The sequence below is a fragment of the Brachycentrus maculatus genome, unplaced genomic scaffold (assembly GCF_059751285.1).
Source record: "Brachycentrus maculatus isolate JH-2025_06_01 unplaced genomic scaffold, ASM5975128v1 h1tg000054l, whole genome shotgun sequence".
NCBI lineage: Eukaryota > Metazoa > Arthropoda > Insecta > Trichoptera > Brachycentridae > Brachycentrus > Brachycentrus maculatus.
The window spans coordinates 1,063,586-1,090,312 of record NW_028280808.1 but is presented as its reverse complement, the minus strand read 5'-3'; the positions used below and the strand labels follow the sequence as shown (position 1 = coordinate 1,090,312).

Sequence of the window (26,727 nt, the reverse complement as noted above, 5' to 3'; positions counted from 1 at the left end):
ATAACCACATAATGTGTAGGACTTATATTTTTTGAGAAACTAAAAAAAATCCTTATAATTATATATGTATATGTAGTTATTTATAAGCTAACACTCAATTAAATGCATACAAGCCTAATAAATAATTTTCAGTACATTATTTTGTTCCCGGTCATACATAAAAATATACCCTAAAGCTAAGATATCCGTAGGTAAAGTACATATGTCCGTACATGGTTAGCTTCTATGAAGAAAGACACATTAATGTCTCTTTAAAACCGAATACAAACACCACACAAGAATTGTAATTTCCGTCTGGGTCAGTATGTTTGATAATATTTATTTTATATTCTTTGAATTGAGGTCGAGTGACTTTTTTCCAATTAAATCCAAAGACTCGATCGGTAATCTTTGGTCATGCTCAGTACATACATAGTAATTATGTACTGTGAAATATAATAATGTGATAAGAAAAATTACATAAACTAGAAAATTTAATTTTGTAAATCTAAAGATTGCTCGACTATTTGACTGAAATCCGAGAAAATAAATGGTTCATTCAAGTGTGGTACCGCCACTCTGCTTTCATAGATCCGTTGCTGCAATAAAAATATACAAATTATCGTTAATGAATTTTTTGGGTAATTTTTTATACTAGTATTTGCTAGCATGAGCAATAAATCATAATTTTATTGACAAAATCATTACCTCAGGTGTGTAACGTGACCTGGAGTGGTTTGAATCAGTGGAGCGAGTCTCTCTGTGAAATGCTGATAATTCTTTTCTAGTTCCTTTTGGTATTCCTTCTGATCATTCCCGATCAAATTTTTGTTTTTCTTCAAGGCATCATGACACCTGCGCATTATTCGACAATTTTACAAACTAAATACATGAATATGAGTAGTCTTGAGACATCAAGAAATTCTAATGACACATGGCGCATAAAAATGCTAGCAGTATGAATATCGATCTGAATTTATTTTCTACTTACTTTTTGGAAAAATCTTTAAAACATAGCCTCAATTTGTTGGTCAACTTGGTGGGTGGTTGTGTCCCATCTGCAACTCCGGACAGAAAGACTAATGCCATCTCCATGGGGCCCTGATTGACTGTGGTTCCTATGCACCCCTGGACAACCATCTGTAACATCTTGGTATCTGGTGGATCTTGGTTAGTAGCAGCAGCCAATTCGTTGATCTAAAAGAACAACACAAATTAAAATTAAAAGTTACATATTCATTTCTTTAGAAAAAAATATGCAGTTAGTACATTTGAAGACTCCTTGTTAGGAAGCAACATTATTCAATCAATCAAAAGTAGTGAGTAACATGATAACATGGAGTTTGTACCTTTCTAAAAACTAAAGAGCCAGAATTGAAGTTGGGAGAAATGTAAGACAAAATAATATAAAACCTGAATCAGTTATCAATAGTAAGATGGTATGGTTATTAAGTTTACACAATTTTCATTATGAGAGAAATTTTATTCCAAAGTTAAGGTCAGAGATACCCGGTTGTGTCATTCTTTATTTCAATACAAGAATTCCATTCAGCTTAAAGTCAATGTGAGTATCTCCCACTCCAAAAATGAAAATATTTAATTTAAAATCATTAAAAGCGCAAAATACCTTTTTCTGAATATCCTCAATTGCAACCTCTATTGGACTGAGGACAATCTGCGTCCGTTGCACAACCTGAATCCTTGTCTTGACGTATGGGAAATGGTGCGCCGTTGTTAAAATAGTTTTGCGTTTGCATTGATCAATTAATTCTCCATGAGCTCTGCCACTTGTAGTGAATGGTGTAGCATAAATGAAACGCTCTAATATAGAAAAAAAGTACACATAAATACATATTTATTTAACTCTGAAATGGTATACATTTAAGGATATAATTTATATTCACTTACTGATGTTAAAGTTTTTCTCAAAGTGGGTCAGTCTGTACCGCAATTCGTAAGGTTCAAAATAAGGTTCCACGTATGTTATTTGTATGTACGCCTTATCTGGATCTAAAGTTGCTGTATCGACCGTATTGGAGTCTTTTATAATGAGAATGTTTTCTGTGCCAAATCGTTGTCCGTAGAAGTTCTGTAATTGAAAACATATCATTGTCATATAGAGCAAGTTTCTAATAAAAAACAAATGTAGCAGTATAGTTTTTTTGTTTTTTTAAATTTATTATTTTGTGTATTACTTTTTTTTTCATATTTAACACATTTAGGTTAAATTTACTTACTTCCAATCTGCTAAATATCTCTGGTAGTTTAGTCAGTGTAGGTTCTTTGTAAATAAATTCTTCACCATTCAAGTCACCGAATTTCGAGCCATAGAAACCAACTCTAAAATATGTACCGAAAACACGTTTCCCGCTGAGCTGTTCTATTCGAGTGTAAGCTTCATTTAATTTCCTATAACAACATTGAAAGTAAATATGTAGAATTGTGTTTTATTGGAAATATGGTACTTTTGAAGCATAACTGAGAGGCAAAGAAATTAATTACCCGTGTATATTGGCTAACTTCTTGTAGTCCCTGTTTACCTCAGCGATAGGGATTAGAACTTTATAAACATCGTTCATTGCTTCATACATTCCAGCTGTATGAAAGGAGTTGGCTGCATGTTCCAGTAGACCTGTAAACGTTTCATGAATAAAATTATTTATAATAATAATATTAATAAATTTTATTAATTTGTATTCCCCCATTTTGGTATAATACTACCTTAAAGGTGCTTTAATAACAATAATTGTTCACAAATTCTGAGTTTGTCTCCATTTAGGCGTTATTTATTGATATCCCAACATAGATGAAGAAGAACATGAATACATTTTATATAGATCTCTGTTAATATTTTTTTACTCAACACAACCATAGATCGGCTGTCAGAACTTAAAACACAGTAAGGGACATTTTTTGTAGTACGTTTTTTTTTACATTTTTGGACTTGTAGAATCTACTTAGTCCAAAAATGTAAAAAAAACGTACTATAAAAAAATGTCCCTTACTGTGTTTTGAGTTTGGAAAGCTGAGATGGTGCTGTAGAAGTAGCATATACAAGAAGGGTGTCAATTGAAGCATAAATTTGGAATTTGAGTAGTGTGGTTGTCAATCGTGGGAGGAAAAGTGAATGTGAAATGTGTATTAAGTGATCACTTAAACCAGCATGTGGTCGTAAGCCCTGTAAATATCCGTACTTCCATATTCTTCTTCATCTATGTTGAGATTTCAAAATGATGAGAGGATCCTGATAAATGTGAAAAAATTCCGGATATAAATTGCAAACCTTGAAGTCCTTGTTCGGTGAAGTCCTTGCCCAAGCAGATGCCCTCGTTGCGGGGGGCCATCACGTCGTCGGACACGGCGCTCTCGTGCAGGGCGTTGGGTGTCACCTTCTGCAGCGACACGGCGCCCCCGCCCAGGCGCGCCCCCTCCCCCACCCCCAGCAGCACCAGGTACTCCGCCACTAGGGCCGCGCTGTGCACCAGGCACATGCCCGCCTCTGTGTGGTTGGAGCGCTACAATCAAACATTTATGTTTTGTCAACGGTGACACGGAATCATTTTGCTCAGTTGGATGATGTTGCTTCTTGAAAATAAGACCTGCCAATATAGTAATGGGTTCTTCAATGGTTCAGGAAGACAAAAGATATATCATATCTTCTTCCTGGCTCCATATATAACATATAAAAGATATCAACATAAAAATTATTTCTCGCTAAAAATATTTGAGAATTTAACTGTGGGCATTGTAATAAAAATACTCTAAACTAAAACTAAAATAACTCTTAACTTAACGAAAGATATGATAAAGATTGATTTTCTATAATTAATAATCTAATTGGCATTATTATGGAAGACCAATTTAAGTTCTATTCAAGCTACAGTATAACTTAGTTGTAGTTTAGGGGGTAATGATATTCTGATAAAATATTTTATAGTTAGAATTTGCTGTAATGTATCAATATGTGTAAACTAAAGTATGCACATACCTCCATATGCTTTTGTGCCATATTTGCCAGCCACGTGAGTCTCAGATCTGGGCTATTTTGGTAGCCCTTGGCTATGCGATGCATCAGGTCGAGTAGCATTTCAGGATCCTCCTGGAATTCCTTCATCTTCACTGTATCTGACAGAATCATGTGCAAGTTGAATACTAGATCTTTCACCTGCAAACGAAAGGAAGTTAGTTAAAGTCTTTCAGCTCTTTAAAGCAAATCGTAAAAAACCACTCACTGAGATTTTTGACTATCAGTTACAAGACGTACCCATCTCTTCGTCAGGACAATCACTACACCAGCATGTAAACAATACTACACGTCACTACCGTAACATTATTCATACTTACAATGGTTATATACTAAAATTAAAAAAAAAGTAAACACGACTAACCACCAAGAAAATGCTTTAAATATTAAAAATATGATATTGACCTGTTCAGGGAATGAAGTGTCCTGCAAGTCGGTATCTTGCTCCGCATACAGAAGTATAGTTTTGAGAGCTCGTCGAAGTGAATCTTCACTGAACGTTGCACTCGTTCCCACCAGTGAACTGAGGGACATTGTTACTTGCATCTTCACTCGCGCAAAATTCTGAAAATAATATTTTAGATTATGTTAAAGATGGTTATATATACTTCATATTACAGCGGTCATCTTTTTCTACTCTCCATATTAACCTGTTAACCGAACACAACTTTTATGTACGTCAAATGTAAACAGTATGGAGTATGGATAGGACGTATAGAAACAATTGTTAACTTCTCCATATGTATCTAATAAATAAAACAAAAATACATATTGCATTGTCTTTCTAATTGTTTATAAGATTCATTATTTTTCAAAAACATATTTTGGATATATTTTTTTATGCAATCTTTTTAATTTTCTTTTTATACTTTTCTTTTACATTTTTGTATATAAATAAATATTTTTTTAAATGTATTATTGTCTTTTAATTAATTTCAAGCTGATAAAAAGATGGAATAATTATAAATTACGTATTATTTCTTAAAAACAAAAAAAGTCACGTGAGCGTGACATAATAACTTTTGTCTTTACGAAAAAGTCCCCATTGTGCCCAAAATGCCCATTGTATGTGGCGTTATTAAAAAAGGACTTTCCCCATTAACAGATTAATCCAGTACCGGATGAGAGAGAGTAAATAAAAATTATTTATATTTTTAATAAATTACAAATACTCACATTTCCAATTTCATAGTTCTGACGCATGAGAAGATAAAGTGTGGCAGCGGCGTGAGATCGAACAGCTCCGCATAAAGCACCACAGTGTCGCAATAGCACCAAACACAATTCCCCACACTGCTCTGTCTCGGAGTCAAATACCAGCCAGTGGAACTGCGCAAAAGCAAAAACAATTCGTAAAAATAAAAGTGAATCTAAAATGCTTTTCCATTTTACTAAATTGTTTATATCAGGATACAAACCTTGAAAACCAGCGATCGTTGCGTAGCAAACATGTGCTGAAGTACGTTGGTACTTTGGTTCTTGGCCAAACCCAGGAGCAGAACTCGAAGCACCAAACCGAAAAGACTATGATGGGAATCCCAACCGGATGCAACCTGGGAACAAATAAATTCAATTATCATGTCAGCGCACAATTTCCTAAAAACATTTTTGTGAAAATTGTTTATGAAAAGCCGATAGTTTTATAAAAGGTTCACAACGTTTTGAATTTGTCCAAATACTTGTTCACAAATCTAAGTTCTCCGCTTAGGAGTTATTTTTACATATTTTTACAAAATCATTCCTCATCCGACCATAGATAGCTCCAGTGAACTCTCATATATTGTCATGAGATTAATGATGTATGTAGGAGTATTCCAAAATTTGAGAAAGGTGGTTGTTAATCATCTATACAATGGTGAATGTTACATGTGTAAAGTGATCACTTAACTAAACTATGCTAGTTCATTATCCCTGTAAATACCCAGACTTCCATATTCTTCTTCATCTATATTGAGATGTTCAAAAAAAGTTATAAACGGTTATTTACGCCAAATTAAATTTGTGGTTTTTGTACTGCAGCATTCAGCAGTGAGATAATAATAATAATTTTGGATAATTTATGAGTGGTAACAGAAATGGCTCAAAGCATCGCAGAACTAAAGTGGAACTGGGCAGGTCATGTGGCACGTATGCTTGACTGGAGGCCTAGAACAGGACGCAGAAGCATGGGTAGGCCCCAGACAAGGTGGTCCCATAACATTAAAAAAGTGGCGGGCCTGCACTAGAAGTCACATCCAACAGAGAACTGTGGAAGTCCAAGAGGGAGGCCTTTGTTCAACACTAGACACAAGAAGAAGGCTGAAGTAAGTAAGTATAATTTATATCTTTTTCATTCTTCAAACCCTCATCCACACCCAATGGTGCATAGGGCACTGCATCATATAAACATAGAGTCATCTTGATTGTCAATACATGAAGGAAGGGTGATCAGCTCGCCGGTTCAGGTACCGTCCAGGGTAATATTGAATAAATATAAGAGTGAAAAAATTATTTAAAATCACATAAAAGTAGATCACCCTACCTGGACTATGGTCTCTAAGGTGTGCAGGACCGTGAGAGACACGTCGGCAGCGAGTGCTCCCTCCAGATGGGCGGGGGGCAGAAGCGGGGGCGCGGAGGGGCCGGGGGCGGGCTGCGAGGACGTCAGAGAGGTGTTGGCGAGGGACGGGGAGGGCGCAGTGCCCCCTCGGACCAGCTCCTTCCTCCAGCGCTCGCGCTTCTCTCCGCTCATGGTGCTGTGGCAACCTGAAATATTTTGAAATAAACATTTTCTTATACAGATATTTTTTGTAATATATATATTTTTTGAATATCAGCCCAATTAGGAAAATAAAATTTATTATGTGTTTAGAATTACATATTTGTAAATGTTTATAATTTATGCCATGATGCAAAATAACAGCAAGAAGTCCTTATGACACAGTATTAAAAATCAGAATATCTGAACGATCGTAGGAATTTAAGAAATTGAATCAACTATAATGCAACGTAGATGAAAAAGAATACGGAAGTCTGGGTAATTACAGGGCTTATGACCTGTCATATCCTGCATTTACCATTTTACCCATAGGTCGTAAGCCATGTAAATCATCATATCAGCCCGTTGAGGTCCACTGCTGGACAAAGGCCTCCCCCTTCCGCCTCCACTCCTCCCGATCCTGCGCCGTCCCCATCCACTGTCTTCCTTCCGTCTTTCTTTGCCATGTAAATACCCAGACTTATATTTCTTCATCTATGTTGAGATGTAAAAACAAATGTTAAAATAACTCCTAAATGGAGAAAACCCAGATTTGTGAACAAGTATTTGGACACACTCAAAATGTTGAAGTATAATGCTTTTGATTAAATCAAAATGTTAAACGAAACGAACCTTTTCTTCGTAACATCATTTCGCTGCGAGCTGATCCCTGCCCAAGAATGACATCCTCCAATCTGGATTTGATATCAGTTGTTTTGCGAACATTTTGCTGGGCGCATTTTTGAATTTCTTTCTTGCCCTAGGAAAAAAACAACAAAAAATTTTATTATAAAAACAAAATTTTGGCAAGAAAATTCATCATTGCAGGAAATCATCATCAAACAACTCGAAACTAGACTACCCGAACACTGCTCGGGTTAGTCAATAAAATCAAATACATAAATTTATTTGGCGCGGGCAAATCAATATCACCAAGTTGGAATACGATTTGCCCGAGCAGCACTCCGACTCATCAATGCAACACAAACTCCTTGCCTGCGTTACGCTCGGGGTAAACTGGCAACTGGTTAATATGGCAATATTTTTTTTTTGAGCAACAAAACTAACCTTGTATTCGAAGCATGCAAAACAAAGGCTAAGAACTTGAAGCATCGTATGAATCCTTCCTGGCTGCAATTCCCCACACCATCTTGTTATTGCCGCCTTGTCCACACTTTTTAGTACCCACAAAAAGCACATGAGCAGGTTTCTTGTAGTTTCACTGTTGAGGTGTGCCCTGAGAGTCTGAAAGAAATTTAAAAATGAATTTATGAACCACACGAAAAATACAAAACTACATACTAATCAAATGAGAAAATTTAGACAAACCTTTTTATACTCATCAGATGGAGATGGAAGTCCAGAATAAGGTAGTATATTTAAATTATCCTCTCCCAATTGAAGCCGATCTAAAAAAAAAAAAATGTACACATGGATTTACGAACTTATACCATCAGAAGTGGATATTTTTATCAATGTTACTTGTAATTTGGCTACCTTTTCCTTGGAGAAATCCTGGATACAACTGCGGGTATGTGTCCATCACTATGGCTAAAAGAGGAATGTATAAAGCAGCTACGCGGGCCTTTACTTCAGGTTGGGAAAATCTGCTGTCAGAATCGTGAGACGTCAAGAGATTCAATACTGCACAAACCGCAATCCCTTGTAATTTTGGACTCCTGTCAAAATGAAATCGTCACATTATATCCAGCATGCACTTAAATTACATAACTTAATTTTGGATTAAGATAAACATTTATTTATTTGATTTATTTTGTTTGTTCAGGAATTGTACAGCTTTACATTTTAAAAATATAATAATAAAAAATAGTTACATTGACAAAAATAAACATTAACAAAAATAGTGACATTAATAATAATAAAGCCAATTAACAATTCCACATTTATGTTATAATTACTATTAAAACATTACAACATTTTGATTGTGTCCAAATACTTGTTCACAAATTCTAGATTATCTCCAATTACAGGAGTTATTTTCATATTAATTTTTGACATCTAATCCAAGATGAAGAAAAATATGGAAGTCTGGGCATTTACGGGGCTGACGACCGTCATAGGCTGGTTTGAGTGATCACTTTACACACGTGTAACGTCAGCGTCGTAAGCCCCGTAAATGCCCAGACTTCCATATTCTTCTTCATCTTTGATGAGATGTCAAAAAATAATATGAAAATAACTTCTGTAATTGGAGATAATCCAGATTTTGTGAACAAGTATTTGGACACACTCAAAATGTTGTAAATAAATTATCTGGTCAAATTATAAGCTTAATAATAAAAATGAAAATGGTATTTTCTGGCGTTTCTCATGTGTGTGATTATAATTCGGGATTCGGATCTCACATACTAATATAAGAGTTTCTGCTTAATAAAAAGCTTCTTTACATCTCACCAATAGATGTCTCTAGTGAAGTTTTAGTGATTCATGAACAAGGTTTCTAAATTGGTTCATATATATAGAACTTCCAAGAATTTGAGTAGTGTGGTTGTCAATAATGGGTAGAATTGGTGAATGTTACACGTGTGTAAAGTGATCACTCAAACCAGCCTATGACGGTCGTAAGCCCCGTAAATGCCCAGACTTCCATATTCTTCTTCATCTTTGATGAGATGTCAAAAAATAATATTAAGAGATAAACTTACTGAATATCAAGAACAGCCGAGAGCTCGGACAAAAGTAGACCGACGAGGAAATGCTGAAGTCTATATTCTCGACTCAACTCGGAGAAGCAACCCCGATCTCCACCACTCAACTGAAATAGAAAATATTCATAAATTATTTGGGTTGTCATGTGGACCGGGGATGTTACCATGCAAAAATGAAATGAGGACATGATAAATGATGATCACAAATGATGGTGCGATGCATTTAATTTTAGACTCGAGTATTTTAAAGACTGCCATGATGGATGGATTCAATGAATATTATTTTTATCATCAAAAATGCAATTTTAAATTAGTTTCAATTTCAAATTTATAATAGTTATGTATTTGAATATTATATGCAAGTATATATATGAAATTGATTGTTATGACAAGTTAAGAGCAGGTTAGAAGCATATAAATACAGTTATTCGCCAAAACTGCCTGTGGGCAATATCAAAATAAAATTTACAATATTTTTAGTATATTCAAATAATTTTTCTATAAATTATGAAATGCATCTTCTTTAGAAGTTATTTTTTTAAAATCAGGATATTGTTAACCTCAACACAGGTGAAAAAGCATATTGAGATAAGAATATGAAAGTGTGGGTTTTTACGGGTTTTATGATCTGACAGCCTTCCATATTCAATGTGCTTCTTCAAATATGTTGAGATATCAATGTCAAATTCTTTGTTAAAATATGGTGTTATTTCACAATTTACATCGGCCTTTAAAATAATGAAAAAGAATGTATTAATCAAATGAGTGAATTGGCTCTGGAATGTTTTACACACAAACAGTTAGTGTTAAGTTTGATGATGATTTGATGTAAACAATGCATGCTAATGCGCAAATGGTCACTGTCAAAAAACCCCAAAATGGTTTGAGTTAAGTACATACATATTTTGAGAGATATTTTTGTCCATAATGTAGTGGATTTCATCTGAACTTTGATCCGAGAAAATTTCTATTCTTAAATATCACAATATAAAAAAAAGTCTCCCGCTACAGTTATTGTGATTACGGTCTTCCGCATATGGAGATTGGTGGACCGAGGACTGTTTAACTCGCCTCCCTCATAAGAAGTGTTAATTTTTTATCTGCATATAGAAAAAATTGTGTTATTGGTGTTATCTTTCCAATGCTTTTATAGCTTTTTAAAAAAATATTTCAGTAGCAAACTTGCATTTCAACCTGATGGTATTTGCCAATAGCGATTTAGCATTTTTTAAAAGTTTAGATTGTGATTACGGTCTTCCGCAAATGGATATTGGTGGACCGAGGACTGTTAAACTCGCCTCCCTCATAAGATGTGTTAATTTTTTATCTGCATATAGAAAAAAACCTATTTTGGGGTTTTTGAAACTAACCAGCACACGTGTACATAGACATACATGTTTGGGTCCTTTCTAGTAAGAGCGAGGGCGGGGGTTGGCACAGTGTAGAGTAGTATAGTGGGTAGGGGGTTTGCTCACCTGACACGAGACATTGGAGGAGTGACTGTGCGTCGAGTAGGCAGAGTGGGTGGAGTGGGAGGAGTGGGTGGAGGGGGAGGGGCTGGACGGACTTACAGGTCCGGTGTAGGGGGTCCCGCACGGCAGGTTCAGTGATATGTAGTGCTCGTGCGAACACACGATGCGCAGGAAGTCCACCTGGAATTGTACAAACACTGAATACGCATCAAAACATACCTCGCTCTATCCTGTTTGGGAATGTTTTATTTATTTAAACTTCATTTACATAAAAGAAATAAGTACGTTGGAAGATATTGCTAAAAACCAATATCATCAAAAACAGACTAGTGATATTGGTCAAAACGTTTGATACCATAAATAGCTGTTTGCAATCAGAGGGTACTTGAACATGAAAAAAAAACATAAATTACAAATTGATGATAATAAGGAAGGCAAAGGAAAAATGGAGTTTATGAAAGGAGGTAGAGAGAAAAACTAAAGGAGGAGGTTTGATGGACAGTTGGGATTCTAATGATAGATAGTAATGTCTCAGACGTTTCTTAAAAGTTATTAGAGAAGGTGAAGGAGACGTAATTCATTCCATAGTCTGGCCGCTTGGACAGAGAAGGAATAACTGAAGAATGATGTGGAAAGTGTTTTTTCTTGGGAAGAGCGAAGTGACCATGATCTGAGGGGTATATAAAATTTTCAGCAAGGTACATGTTTAGGTGCATTGGGGTTGTGAAGAAAATTATAAAGTATGTTTTGCCTCGTAAGGGCAGGGATTGTGATGATTGACCTTATTCAATCATTGCTCGAGCAAACAACATATCAATATCCATAATTGGATACAGAAGAATGACAAATTGGTTCCACAAATCAATTACAAAAGTACCTTATTGATTTTGTTACGCTGTGTCTTTCCAAAAAAGTAAACTTTTGTGCTTGGAGAGGAACTTATACTAAATATTTTTTTATCGTACTTTATTAAGGATACAATACAATAAATTAAATGCGTATATTATAAAAATTTGGTCTTTATAAATATTTGCTTTAATCATTTGAAAATTCAACTGTAAATTAAAATGTTGTATTCAACCTTACATTTTTGAGGAATATTATAATTAATCAATATATGTATTATAATATTGCTCAAACAGTCTAGTTGAAGGTGTTAAACTTTTTTTGAAATTTAAATACATGATTCAGAATCATTGAAATATTTGTCACGTCATTTTATTTGTTTTCTTTACTTTACGATGAACCCTTAAAATCAAAATGATCATTACATATGAACAAATAATACTATGGTTACGACAATATGCTATCTTTCTAGATATATTTAGAACATTAAAAAAAGGTACATATAATATGAGGGTAAGATGCTAAAATGCAGTTTAAAAAACAAAAAAAAAGAAATAATTTGAAATTAAAAAAAAGAATCTCACCTTGTAATGAATCAGTGAAACTGCATCGGGTAAGGAAGCTATTTTGGCTGACATTTGTTTGTAGTAAGTTCTTATGAGTCCGAACACAAATCCTCTATCCACAATACTGAGCAGGTCAAAGAGGAAGAAGGCCAAGCTGTTGTTCAGAGACTGGGTCAACTTGGCATCCTTGCCATATCGGGATATAATCTCCGAGGTGATGTTGTTCACCAGCGTTGTGATGTCGTCCATGAACTGGTCCGAGAACCTCGTCTTCCTCGGAGCTTCCAGTGTTCCGTTCCACCAGAGCTGCTCTACCATGGATTTTATCATCAGCTCAAACAACGTCCTAGGGAGAGACATCTAACATTAAAATAATCATTACATATTACTATTGCTAGATACATACTGCAATCCCTTTACATCAGTGAATTATTTAAATTATCATATATTTTGATATAGTTGATGCTGAAGAACTATTTTGAATGTTGTTTTTATTTTATTATTTAACCCTTGTCTGCATCCAATGGTCCATATGATTGACAAGGCATTAACTTGATATTTATGTTAAGTTGCAAGGTCCTGCGCTCTATATGTTTAGGGATGGTGGAAAATATTTAATGGGATACAAACAACATAAGTGAAGGACATCAGGGTGGGGGATATTACTTCTATATAAGAATAAAATGGAAGAAGAACAGTAGGAAAAGGAGAATAGCAGTAATGGCTAGGGCTCTCAGGGTTGGATACCTGTACTCGTAATAGCTTGTATAACTTTGACATTACTAATGTGCATGAGTCCATAAAGGAAAAAAAATGGGCTTAATGCGGAAAATTATATCAAATTTGGGTAAACTAGGGAAGTTTATGTGTACAACATTGTTACACACAAGTATGTATCATACAAAAAGCATGGGAAATTGTTAAAGTACCGTTTACCAGATAATCAGCAATTTTTATTATTTTTTTAGTGGCACTGATATTTTCATGATTTTCATTATTATTTAATATTAAAATAACTCCTGTAATCGGAGATAATCCAGATTTTGTGAACAAGTATTTGGACACACTCAAAATGTTGTAAATAAATTATCTGGTCAAATTATAAGCTTAAATAATAAAAATAAAAATGATATCTTCTGGCGTTTCTCATGTGTGTGATTATAATCCAGGATTTGGACCTCACATACTAATTAAAGAGTTTCTGCTTAGTAAAAAGCTTCTTTTCATTTCACCGATAGATGTCTCTAGTGAAGTTCTAGTAATTCAAGAATAATGTTTCAAAATCGGTTCATATATATAGAACTTCCAAGAATTTGAGTAGTGTGGTTGTCAATAATGGGTAGAATTGGTGAATGTTGCACGTGTGTAAAGTGATCACTTAAACCAGTCTATGACGGTCGTCAGCCCCGTAAATGCCCAGACTTCCATATTCTTCTTCATCTTTGATGAGATGTCAAAAAATAATATAAACCAAATTGTCAATGTATTAATCCCCATTACCAAGAGTTCTGCATAGCCAGTTCTCTGGTGGTACCACTGGCCACCACCCACTGAAGAGACAGTTCCTCGTGCAATACTTTACAGGTCGATCCGACGGTGGGGTTGGTAGTTCCGGTATTGCTGTTTGCCGCTAGGTTGGTGCACCATTCAAACATTTCGCCTAGAATAATTACAATGAATAATAAAGTTGATACCTAAATACAAGTTAAATACCATTAATGACAATGAAGTTCAAATTTTTTTTAAACGAATTGTTGAGTTTGATAGGGGTTCCCTCAGTATTTGTGGAAGGTATGTTTCAAGAAAAGATCATGAATAGCAAGTCCTAGAATAACGAGAATACTCTCAGTTGATGACATACCTATCCATATGTTTAAAAAAAAAACAATATTACCAAATAAGTTTTATAAAGTGAGAAACATTAGAATATTATTACTTAGTACTGAGTATTTTTAAAAAATCTATGTGAATTTTTATATTGCGGATTTTCTTTTAAGTAAATATCTAAAAATTATGCTGCATTATTATATTGTAGTCGTACAGGAGAAAGTGACCAACTAACAAAACGTAAAATGTTCAGGAGGGCCATTTAAGTCACTTTTTCATGGCAAGAAAATAAACATCAATGCACTTAGTCGTTTTTAACAAGTCAATTTATTATACTTCCAAGTTTTAAATCCTTTGGGAATTTTTATCAGGGCAATATTAAGCTAGTAAGATATCAAATAGTCAATGATCACATTTTTATAAACAAATGCACTAGGTCACTTTCTCTTGTATGACTACGATATATAGAAAATAAAAATGAATTGAATATTGCACGCATACCTGATTTGTGTCTGGCAATCTGCAAGGTGGAGAGCAGATGAGGCTGCATGGAAGAGTTGGTGTGGGAAGGGTGGGAGTGGGAGCGAGATGTGGAGGGAGATCGAGGTATCAGGCACTGGTACTGGATGTAGGAACCCAACAGCGGACTGCGCCCGTGAGAGTCGCACATACTCCCTTCGCTCATACTCTGAAAAACAAATTAAGTTTCTGTAACATGTGAATAGCCGTTGGTTTGTGTAGATCATCATACAAAATATTGTAAAAGAGAAAAATATTACATTTCGCTCACTCCTTTCAAGAACGTCATAAATCAAAAAACTTGATTTTTCAGTAGAACGTTTTTAAAGTTTAGCAATATAATACAATGTATTAAAAATGAATATCAAGCCACTTATTAAACTTTTTACTGTGCAACAGATCTTTTTAGGTAAAACATGAATGTTTTTTCTCCATTTGAAAAATATTTAGTATATTTCAAAAAATACTTAAACAATACCTTTTCTTCAAAATGCAAAAACAACACTTTTTGCCCTGTAGCGGGTAAATATTAAGTTAAAAATATGCCGCTTTTGCTGGGATATAGTACATTTTCTGGGCATTCCGAAAACATGTACAACTGGAAATTGACAATTTTTGATTTACGTTCTTGAAAGGAGTGAGCGATTTGTGTTATTGGTGTTATCTTTCCAATGCTTGTTTATCTTTTTAAAAAAATATTTAAATAAAATTTCAACCTGACGGTATTTGCCAGTAGCGATTTAGCATTTTTTTAAAGTTTAGATATGTACCCACTGTTAATAATAAAGGCTATTCAAATTATACTCTTTAAAAAGAAAAATTAATTAAAGGATAAGTTGATATTTTTTTTTAGATATTTCTGCTATCTATTGAAATTGTTCCTATTTATATGATTTTTTTCTGACAAAATTCAGGCAATTTAAAAAAAAAATATTATTTTATTTTTGACGTTTTGTTTGAAAAAATCATGGGGAGGGTCAAGAATTTTGTATTTTTTTTTATTACGGCAAAATTTGAATTATTTTGTTTTTAGTGTACTCGTCATTATCAAGTTCAGAGCATTAACAAATACACATTAAGCATAGATTATTTATAAAATTAATGAAACTTATAGTATGTATACACAAATATGTTTTTTAGCTACAATGTTTTAATAAATACATTATAAGAGAGAATAAATATCCATGGAAATTAACACAAAATGATCTATTTATCGATTTGGCAATCAATTTGTAGAACTCCATTTTAATTGATGAATTAATTTTTAAAACAAACACAGATTTTTTGAGTCTACTAAGTTGTATTTCAAAAAATCTGTGTTTGATATAAAAATTAATTCACAAAACAAAATGATCTTACCGTTAAATTTTTAAAGATTTGCGAGAGGCAGCAGAAGACATCTTGAGCTATGTTAAGCTGTTGTCCGTTAAGGAATGGTGGCATCACGAGTAACAAAATCAGTTTGTCCAACACGACTGGCAAACTTTTCACAAGAGGCTCTATTCCAGAGTTAGGAAGGTCGATAATGCTGAAACATGACGAAAGAATATTAGAATTTGGGATATGAGAAGGGCAATGGAAAGTTTACGTATTCGTTGTTCAAGGTACCTGTTTCTTAATTCCGCTTCCATATTACTGAGGCCAATACGTGGAGGTATAATACCTTCTTGTACGGCTTCGCAGGCCATTATAAAACGCTCCATGTGAGAATCCTAAAAATAAGGGTCAAAAATGGTTCTTCAGAGATGTGTAGATACAATATACCATATATATTAATGAATAACAAAATATATAGTAAAATATCTTTATTTGAAATTGAAGAAATCAAAAAAAAAAAACACTTTTTTCATGTACAAATTAAGGCTGTTAATTGACCACTTCATGCTTTTGAACGAGTAGTGTTCGCAGACGGCGCATATGTCGTATCGTGCCAACCTAAGCACTGCTCGCGTGTTTCCCCTTGTTAGTGTTACATAAGATAAACAACCCAATTGAGCTCTCCGTTACCACTTGACAAATTATGTTCGAATTTATTGGGAATTCTTCGATAAATAATGAAAAATAAACAGGATTACTTAAAAACTGTGTAAGCTCTTTAAATAAATAACCAAATTTTAGTTCTATATTTGTGATAAAAAAAAAACATAAAAATAAAGCAGTTAACATTTCGTTCACAAAATAACAAAAGCTTTGGATGAAATCCCTTTTTCCAAGCATGAAAAGTTTTGTATAAAAAGTAAATTGGAAAGTAAAGAGTACGATAATATTATTGAAATGGTGAGATTTAACAGCATAAAGAATTAGTACCATCGGATTAACTGATGAGATGGGTTCGAGAGAGATGGTGAATATAGCACGGTGATTATCAATCCACTTAGTGCCCGGTAGAAGAACTTCCGGGAAGATGAAAGAATAGTTCGATGGAGGAGTCTCCAGCATCACGGGGAGATTGTATTCTCCAGTTGTCAATCTACCGGAACGACACATCGGCAACCACTGAAAAAACAAAACAAATATAAAAAATTAATCAATCTTTAGTAAATTAAAATTAATGTTTTTAATTGATTAAATATATATCTGCGTTTACCGAGTAACCGACGGGAGTTTCAATAGTTTTTTCAAGTTCAGGCGCGGCAACAGGTTTCCGTTGGCAAGAGATGTGATAGAATGTGAAAAGGAGGTGATGATGATCACCCAAATTTGCCGGGAGTTTTATTTTTATTTCATCGTAAAATGATGGACATCTGTAATAAAATTGAATGAGAGACTTCAAAAGAATTATGGGGAAAAAATCAGATCAAAATGATATGAAAAAGATACTACACAAATGAGAAGAAAAAAAGATAAATACTGACATGTTTAATATTGAATCAAATTGAAACCCTTTAGCAATCTGATTAAGTATATTTTGCTCTTAGATATGTTAATAATAATAAAACCCTTACCGCACCCCAATGGTGCATAGGGCACTGCTTCATATAAACGCAGTGTTATCTCGATCATTTACACATGAAGGAAAGGTGATCAGTCCAGTGTAATATTGAATATATTTTAGAGTGAAAAAATCACTTATATTACTTTAACCCCCCTGGGAATCGAACCCGGGACCTCCAGAACGGTAGCCGAGCATGCTGACCATTACACTACGGAGGCGGACAAAGATTATTCGGACAAAGATACTTAGATATGTATAAGGGGAAAAAGAAAACTATTCATAAAATATGTACTAACTTGTTATGGTAGGTAACTGTAGTGAATGCCTCCGAAGTAAATTCTAAACAAGAGCTTCGACCGAATATGGCATTGAGTGCTTGGGATTGGTCTTCACCAGACATTAGCTGTATGCGAACCTGAACAACGATCATAAAATGATAATAAATTTGAGAATGAAGTTTTGTCATTGAAATGGGAATTTTTTATTAAAAAAATCAAGTCTTAATTATCAAGATTATTTATTTTATTATTTGATTTTTTAAAGATTCTTGCTCTTATTTCAAACATCAAGTGATTTTCTTTTTACTCGAGTTACTTGGTAAATACCATAGTAAATATTGGTAATTAATAAGTAAAACTTAAGTTAAAAATGGATAGGTATTACCAAAAAGTGACCGCCGAATCAATTGCTGAAATGAATTATTTTTGTCAAATTCATATTTTTTGTTGTTGTTGAATTATTCAAAGTTTTAGAAAAAAATCAATAAAGTAAGTTAATTTTTTAAATAAATTCGAATTAATGAATTTTTACTATAGAATGGAAATTTGAAGTAATATTTACAGCTATATTTCTTGCTGATCCTGTTCTTGATGTAAACGCAGCAAAATTAAGGTCTTTTGGGTAAATGTAAAGTAGATTTCTGTACTGATAGTGCGGTACCATCATCGGAAGTAAAGGAAATGGAAGAATTTCTTTGCAAGGTTTGTTCGCGTTTTCTGAAAAAAAAAACCATATTGATATTAGAGGTAAATTCTTGTCATCTCAGTCTTATTGTGATTGATGCACAATGGAAATCTCACCCGCATATGGTTGTAGTCTCGCCAGTTCTGGAGTGAGGCCGTTATCGATATCTTCCGAGCAAGGAGAAATATCCAATTTTAGGACACCAGTAATGTTTTTTAATTTTTTCATTACTGAAGAGGGCCGTTTCAATTCTTGGAGAAATTTGTACAAGTCCTCGTCTCGGAGTTTGTCACTCTCCTGTAATATTCGTAAATAATGTGTAACAGAATTGTAAAGAAATTACCTCAAAATAATGATGGATACAAGTAAAAAAAAGTTCTCACTAGATAACACAAGGAACTTAAAACTTACTTACTTTAAAGATTGAAATAAAGTAGGTCTCATTTAGATATTAAGCTTATTTCTTTTAATATGTCCATTTAAAAATTGTTTATTTGCATAAAGCAAATGAAATTTCAAAAGGCATGTAATTAACTACTTTTCCTGAATAATTTTGGACAAAATTGTATTGTGCAAATATCTTTTTAAAGAAACAAACTGTCAATCAACACTGCCAAGTTCACTAACCTGCTTGAAGAAGTTGGAGACTGTGATGGTGATGGGTTTGAAGGTGGCGAGGCTGTGCGCCAGGTCCTCGTGGGACTTGTCCTGATGCTGCGCATGCAGGGCGCGCCGCTCCAGCGAACCACGCCGGCACAGGGACCCGCCCGCGCCCCCCGACCCTGCACGACGCAACTGCTCTAGGCTGCCCGTCGAGGTCTTGCGATCTGACAACCAGACGAATCACAACTAAATATTTGCTGGCTGATAATCAAGTAACGAATCATAAATAAACAATCTTTGAAAACACCATTTCCCTGTTGATTTTTGCAGCCCACAACACAAAAAAATACATGAGTATGTATATTATATATACGTATCGCTACCCAAAAGTGGAAATCTGGTTATTTTCCAGAAAACCTTAAGGAAAGAGCAATAGAAAATGTCAATAGTTGAGCTATGTAAAATAAAAGGGAACAATTTGTGAAATAATCACATATTTAAGCAATCTTTATATCTAATTATAAATAATAATTGTATTTAAAGATTGCTTAAATATGTGTATGATTTTTTAAATATGTGTATGAATTATGCAATACATTTCTTAATATAATATGTATATGTAATATATTAGGAAATTTAATGAATTTCAAATCAATGAGTTTTCTTCCATTGATTTTATTTTTTAAAATTATTATAACTAACTAACCATCACGCCGCTTCGCCACAGGGGTAGGCAGAGAGAATAGAACGCCACACCACTCTGTCTTTGCAAACATTCTTCGTCTCTTCCACGTTAATGCATCTCCTCATACATAAATTATTATTACTAGATATATGAAGAATATGGTAAGTCTCTTCAGTATTTTGCGAGTTTTGCTATCATGCTGGAATCCTGGGATCGATTTTTAAGGGAGTCAAAACTTATATTTATAAGTGATTATTAACTCTAACATGTATTTATTTAATGTAACACTGAATTGGACCTGAAGCGAAAGATTGACTTTGCTTTCAGGTGATTAAAAATTAGATGCGATGCAGGGCCCTCTGCACCATTCAGTGCGCATGGGGGTTAGATAAGAAAATATATTAAAATTGGTGGTCTAAGATTTAAAGATGTTGCGTTTGATATACAGTGTTTTTTTTTTTTGGTACCAATCCCAATACATTTGAAGTTTAACATACCGAGGCTATTGCTTTGCGACGTAGAGGTAATGGAGTCCCGATCAGATCCTGTCGATAGCTCCCTCTCCAGGCTATTGGATCCATTGATGACACCCATCAGGTAAATTGCAGTCCAGGCAAATGGCATACGGTACTTCCCGAGACGTTCACAAGCCGCTATAGCGCCTGCTTTCACCTTGTCTCTATTCTAAAAAACAAGAAAAATATTATAGAGGTTTATTTCTTAAAAATAGGGGAAAAAGTTGTGTTTATATCTTGTGTTCGTGTCATGTCGGGTCCCCCTGATGTCAACTATCTTAACTTAACTTAAGAGCAATTTTTCTTGTCTTGGGCAGCTTTAAACAGTGCCTCAACAGTCCCAATCTCCATCCAATCTCATATATATTTCGGAGCCAGGAGATCTGTCTTCTCCATGTTTATATAGAAATATGTTTATAAAGAAAAGTATTTACTTTGTCTTCCTTAATATACGGCTCCACACACTCGGTGATATCTCCCTGCAGCACCTTCTCGAGGCGGATGACCAGGAACAGGTCGGCGGTGGGGTGCGTGATGTCATACACGGCACTCCGACTCAAGGTGGACACATCGCACTTGGGAATGTGGGACGCCAGCATCTGCTTAATGGACTCGGAGTTCATGTCGAAGTAGAAGTTCTCCGATACTTTCTTTCTCTCCTTCGCATCGTATAGGGCCATTGAGGCGAATATCGGCTCCACTTCAAGGTCAAGTCTAGAATGTTCAAGAAATGATTTTATTAACACATTGTTTGCAGGAAAAGCTTAAAGGCACCTTTTACATTCTGTTGGCAGAGAGTACTTTTGGTAGAGCGCAAGAGTCGCTAAAAAACATTGTACAGATGGGAATTGGGTTTGCGGTTACTTGTGATTAGTATACTGAGGGTCAGGCGGCACAATGAAACAAGACTGTCTGAGTTTTATTAGGGTCGAGGTTAATGAAAAAACCACCCGACAACAATGTGTTAAGTATTATTCCCTTCATCGAAACCTGTATTGCTATTTTGTATTTTATTCCTTTTAGTTACATTGTTATTGACTATGGTTTAATGTTACTTTCTAATATATGTTAAAAACAAAAATATATTTTAATATTCATATATTTTAAACATCTGTTAAGTTAAATGTTGTTGATATTGTATTCTTCTTCTTTTTCTAACCCTTATCCGTAATAAATGCTCTTTCACATGAAGGCAAGGTGATCACTCCTGCGCTTCAGGGACTAGTCCAGGGTAATATCAAATAAATATTTGAGTGTAAAATCACTAATATTTATTTTCAACCCCCCCCTGGGAATCAAACCCGGGACCTCCAGCACAGTAGGTAAACACGCTACCTTTACACCACATAGGCCGACAATATGAATGTTATTTATAGATTTGGCGTTTAATTTGTAGAACTCCATTTTAATTTATGTATTAAATGTTAAAAATCAAACATTTGTTTGAAAATGCCATAACTAGGCGAAACAATTGTCACAAAATTGATTTTCACAAAATATAGTAGACTCAAAATATCAGTGTTTGATTTAATATTTAATACAAAAATATGAATGTTAAAAAATAATGAATTAATGTTTTTCAGCAAATAAAAAGTATCTAAGAGTAGAAAAAAAGTATAAATAAAAAAATATATTAAAGCAATAAAAAAAGTTATTAGAAAAAAAAATGTGTACCTCAGCTGCAGGCACTTGACGAGAATCCGGTGTCCAATTATTTCGGCGGGCGGGTGTGCCTGCACGCGCCTCTCCACGCAGTCCTCCTCGCCCTGCGCGCCGGCGTACAGGCCCAGCAGGCCGCCCTTGCGCCCGTCCATGCGGCGCGCCTCGTTGAGCTGGTCCAGCTGCTCCGGGGGCCGCCGCTCCAGCAGGTCCGGCAGCAGCGGGTCCGACGAGGAGCTGCGCAGGTCCAGGCTGGCCCAGGACCCGCGCGGGGTCAGTGTGTCGTTGCAGGAGGACGCCGACGAGATGGATGACACCGATTGCCGGCCGCTGGACGGTTGCGAGTAACCCTGTAATGCTCAAATCATTGTAAATACACAAATATTGGATGTAACTCAACATCGATGAAGTTTATTATGAACAAATACTTGGACACACTTTAAATATTTAGTATAAACCCTACATTTTAATGGTGATTCCTTCTGGAAATTGAACCCTGGATTAGAACTCATGAGACCTGTAAGAAAAAGTATCAATCCCTTTAAGATTAGGTCCTTTAAGAACCTTGATGAGAAATCGTAAGACTAAAATGATCTGGTAGAGAAAAAAGTATCAATCCACAGTCTAAAATTTCATTCTCATTTATGTATGGGGATTTGGCTCTCCTATATAGATACAGTTTTTTTTCAACCACTTAACAGTTGAATTTTGGCGAGAAAATTTGTCGGTGCTAGAAATTGTCACCTACAAGTCGAAACAAGACTGTCCGAACACCGCTCTTCTTCTTCTTCTTTAATAAGTTATTTAATAAAAACGAATGGGTCAATATTTGACTCGGGTAAAGCAGGACTGATAAGTCGGAATACGATTTACCTGAGCAGTGCTCAGGCTCGTCAAATGCAATACAAACTCCTTGCCCAAGTTACGCTTGGGCTAGTCACGGAACTGGTTAAAAGCACGTTTGCATGTGAGCACAAACCTGTAGTGTCAGTTCCTCACTGGGGGTAGATACAAGCTGTGGGTCGATGTCGACCTCATAGTCCTGCCTGGGGATACCCTGCATTAGGGCATGTCTCTCGTTGAGTCTCTCCCGGGAGACAGTAGACCCTGAGAAGTTGCGGTAGTGATAGTCTACTGCTATCCAGTCCGAAGTATGGCAGCGTACACACTCTCGGACATGCAGTGGAACATCACACCTGAAATGATCAAGATGCATATTTCATACATGTAATATGCACCATTCTTCACCACCCAAGATTGAAAACCATATTACTTCAAATTATAGCCAATTTTGTTTGCATTGCCGGTTAAGTAATCCAGAATCGATAACTGTAATATAAATCACATGTTAGGTCAACTGACTATTAAGCATGAAATATGTTTATAAAAGGCTGAAACTAATATATATGAGTGTGTTTAGTTACCGTGGCGGAGGTCCTGGGTTTGATTCCCAGGGGGGGGGTGAAAATAAATATTGGTGATTTTACAATCTAATATTTAATTAATATTACCCTGGACTGGTCCTTGAAGCGCAGGAGTGATCACCTTGCCTTCATGTAAGTAACGATTAAGATAACACTGCGTCAATACAATGAAGTGCCCTATGCACTGTTAGGCGCAAATAAGGGTTAAAGAATATTTTTCAAAAAGAAGCTGAAGTGGGTTGACTCATATCAGCTAAGAGAGGTGGAAAAAAGTCAGGGAATAGTGTTTAAAATTAGATGAGAAAGGAAGAAGGCCACTGTACTTAGACTGGGATTAAATTTGTTGCATCATAGTTGGTTGGAGAATATAGCTAGAGCTGTAAGTGGCTTATGAACTAAAAGTAAGTAGAGCATGAGTAACTCACAAATCTTCCTCAGGCATGACATGTTTGATGGTCCTGATTCTCCGGGGTACGATGTTTACCTCGAGGTCGTGGGACGGGTAGGACAGCGGGTCCCGGTCTGTCACCAGACGTGCGGACAGCTCCTCCCAGTCAGGGGGCTCCACCATGTCGCTTAGAGACATCTGAACACAAGAATAAAACAATGTAAATCTTGGGTAAATAACACCGCACATGTGTAGAATGTTTAAATAATCAATACAAAGACTTAGCAAAGGGTAAATTAGTATGAGTAGGTGCCTACTTTATTTTTGTTACAGGCAATATTTTTATAATGGAATTTTTATTACATGCAATTATTAATTTATTATTTTATTTAACTTCTGTACAGATTTACATATATTAATAAATGTATGGAGAAGGAATTATACTCGGAAAAACTTTTAGATTGGAACAAAAAGAATGACACCTTTTTTGCAAAAATCAGTCAGTCTATTAGCTTTGTATAGTAGTTTACTTATACTGAAAATAACGGCTGAAGGCACTATTTTGGAGAGTTTATACTAGTGATATTCCATAGAAGTTTTATACTTTCTTAAAACATGGACATTTGAAGACCGAAAATACAAATATTGTGCAATTGAAATTTTGCATTTTTCAAAACAAGAAGCATTTAAATAATAACACTTTAAATTAAAATGTTTTAATAAAACCAAATGGGGATATACATGTTTCTACTATGCATTAAAATGCATAATGAAAACACTTTGTATCTCTGATTTGTTTCACAAAAGTAATATATAAATGTCAAACAGAAAAGTTTTGGAACTTCAATACAAACATAATATTAACATTGGTTCCATTTTGTCTGTTGCACAAAATTATACCAAAGGAAATGATGGTCTAGTAGCCTTACGTGTATGCTTTACTTATTAGAATAAAACCAATAGTAAAAACTTACCGAAGAAGAACATCCGGATATGCTGCCAGATTTAGTCTGGAAGGATACTGTTCTCCTCACTTCCGCTCCGTGAGAGCTACAATGTAAACAATTAATGAAATAAATTGTTTTCAAATGAAGATGCAACATCCGTAATAAGTTTTATCATGAACAATTGTGTGTCGAAATAATAAATCATCATGCTTTTTGTATCCGACATGCATACATAAACATCTTTCATTGCCTCCCGCAATGCAGGTTTGATGAACTTGGGCGAGGCAGACAAAATGTATACTTTACCCTGTGAGCTTTTGAGAAAACGACTTTTGTGCGGCTAACATATTGAATTCACTTAAAATAACTATTCCACTGAAAATATCATAGCGAATACGCGTTACAGAATCGCGACAAATTAGTCAGACAGACAGTCTGTTTTCGCACATAAGTAATGTCAAAATTGTTTACTAGAATGAAGTTAGCCACGAGTCTTACTAGTTGTTTACAGATTCAGTTAAAAGTTTTTTTTCATAGATGGCAATACAAAAAGCTTATCTGACGTTTTTCAAACCGTTTATTTACCAGTTGGATTCTTACAGTTTTTTTTTAAACTTTATTATAAAACTAGGTCTAAGCTGCAAAGTTGACCATAACTATTATAAATGGCAACCATAACCTCGGACATATTTTCATGCAAATTTTTCGCAGAAATTTGGTTATATTGTCAACGGATCTATGGTCAAAATAAAAAGAATTATGAAGATTATTAAACAAAATTAAAAAATAGTAGGCAATTTTGCTAATATCAATATGTTACTTTCACAAATTGTGAATTTAAATAAATAGGTATGTATGTGTGGTAGATATGAACTTTTTATGTTAAAAATGAAGAGCACTTCAATTTAAAAGTAGGTTAGAAAATTACTCAAATCGTGCAAGTAATTAATAATACAGCACAAATTGGGGCATTAGGTAATAATTTTATTAAAACCAATTTTGGATTTTCTAATTATTTTTTGATTATTTTTTATAGGCACCATTGTTAAAATCTCATTAATCACTTTTTTATTACATCAGTCGGTGCATCACAGTTCATTCACAGATTTATCATTCTAAGTAGGTAATACAAAAGGAACAATTACATAACACCTGACTCGCGCTTGTTGTAGATCAAATTAAGCGTTAAAATTGAGCGATGATTTTTATTTATGTAAGTAGGTACCTAAATACCGTTTTTAATATCGCTAACCTGAAAAAATGCACTTCGTTCAAAGTAGGACTACTGCTTTTCTCAAAGTAGTCTTATCTTACGGTAAACTTATTGAACATAATAGCGTAATACTTATTTTGAAGTGATTGAAATTGGTAAATGCATTCCATCATAATGAAATTTTCTGGAAGACACTTTCGAGTTTTTAGTATACCTAAATGTAAAATACATATCGCTCACTCCTTTCAAGAACGTCATAAATCAAAAATCGTCAATTTTCAGTTGTGCATGTTTTCAGAATGCCCAGAAAATGTACGTTATCCCAAAAAAGCGGCATATTTTTAACTTAATATTTACCCGATACAGGGGAGAAAATATTGTTTTTGTATTTCGATGAAAAGGCATTGTTTCATTATTTTTTAAATATACTAAATATTTTTCAAATGGAGAAACAACCTTCAGGTTTTACCTAAAAAGATCTTTTGCACAGTAAAAAGTTCAATAAGTGGCTTGATATTAATTTTTAATACATTGTATTATATTTTTAAACTTTAAAAACGTTCTCCTGAAAAATCAAGTTTTTTGATTTATGACGTTCTTGAAAGGAGTGAGCGATATGGGCGTCAAAAAATGTCAAACAAGCGTTACAATAAAAAAGAGAAAATAATTATAATAATTTTACCGATTAACTAATCTGAAGGCAAATTAGTATTCTACTTTTGATCCATAAGTGCACAGCCATGGTGCGTAGGGCAC

At 34.7% G+C, this 26,727-nt stretch overlaps 1 protein-coding gene across 2 annotated transcripts; it reads right to left on the bottom strand.

Moving 5' to 3' along the window:
• Positions 1-317: 317 nt before the first annotated feature.
• On the bottom strand, positions 318-25,235 carry Zir (dedicator of cytokinesis). Of its 2 annotated transcripts, none has more exons than XM_088278018.1 (37): positions 25,065-25,235; positions 24,786-24,861; positions 23,849-24,009; positions 22,979-23,195; positions 22,015-22,349; positions 20,775-21,054; positions 20,323-20,509; positions 19,165-19,364; positions 18,654-18,834; positions 18,415-18,569; positions 17,871-17,989; positions 17,227-17,383; positions 16,947-17,135; positions 16,248-16,351; positions 15,999-16,167; positions 14,622-14,808; positions 13,794-13,953; positions 12,312-12,639; positions 10,885-11,061; positions 9,407-9,516; positions 8,238-8,419; positions 8,070-8,149; positions 7,809-7,985; positions 7,374-7,500; positions 6,525-6,748; positions 5,422-5,556; positions 5,180-5,332; positions 4,409-4,567; positions 3,968-4,144; positions 3,263-3,494; positions 2,482-2,611; positions 2,217-2,388; positions 1,888-2,068; positions 1,607-1,800; positions 971-1,176; positions 688-834; positions 318-578 (listed from the first exon to the last, which is right to left on the bottom strand). In XM_088278018.1, the coding sequence occupies exons 1-37, from the start codon at positions 25,103-25,105 to the stop codon at positions 539-541; spliced, it is 6,249 nt and encodes a 2,082-aa protein (XP_088134144.1). In that variant the 5' UTR covers positions 25,106-25,235; the 3' UTR covers positions 318-538. The 2 variants fall into 2 exon arrangements, with proteins under 2 accessions (XP_088134144.1, XP_088134145.1); XM_088278019.1 differs by having other exon boundaries at positions 10,981-11,061.
• Between the last annotated feature and the right edge of the window lie 1,492 nt (positions 25,236-26,727).

Bases quoted from the DNA above. Each gene is read 5' to 3' on its own strand.
- Zir (XM_088278018.1), bottom strand. From the start codon at position 25,105: ATGTTAGCCGCACAAAAGTCGTTTTCTCAAAAGCTCACAGG. The intron at 17,384-17,870 runs GTTAGTACATAT...ATTTTATTACAG, and splicing joins ACAGTTACCTACCATAACAA to ATGTCCATCATTTTACGATG. The intron at 16,352-16,946 runs GTACTAATTCTT...CCTTATTTTTAG, and splicing joins TCTCATCAGTTAATCCGATG to GATTCTCACATGGAGCGTTT.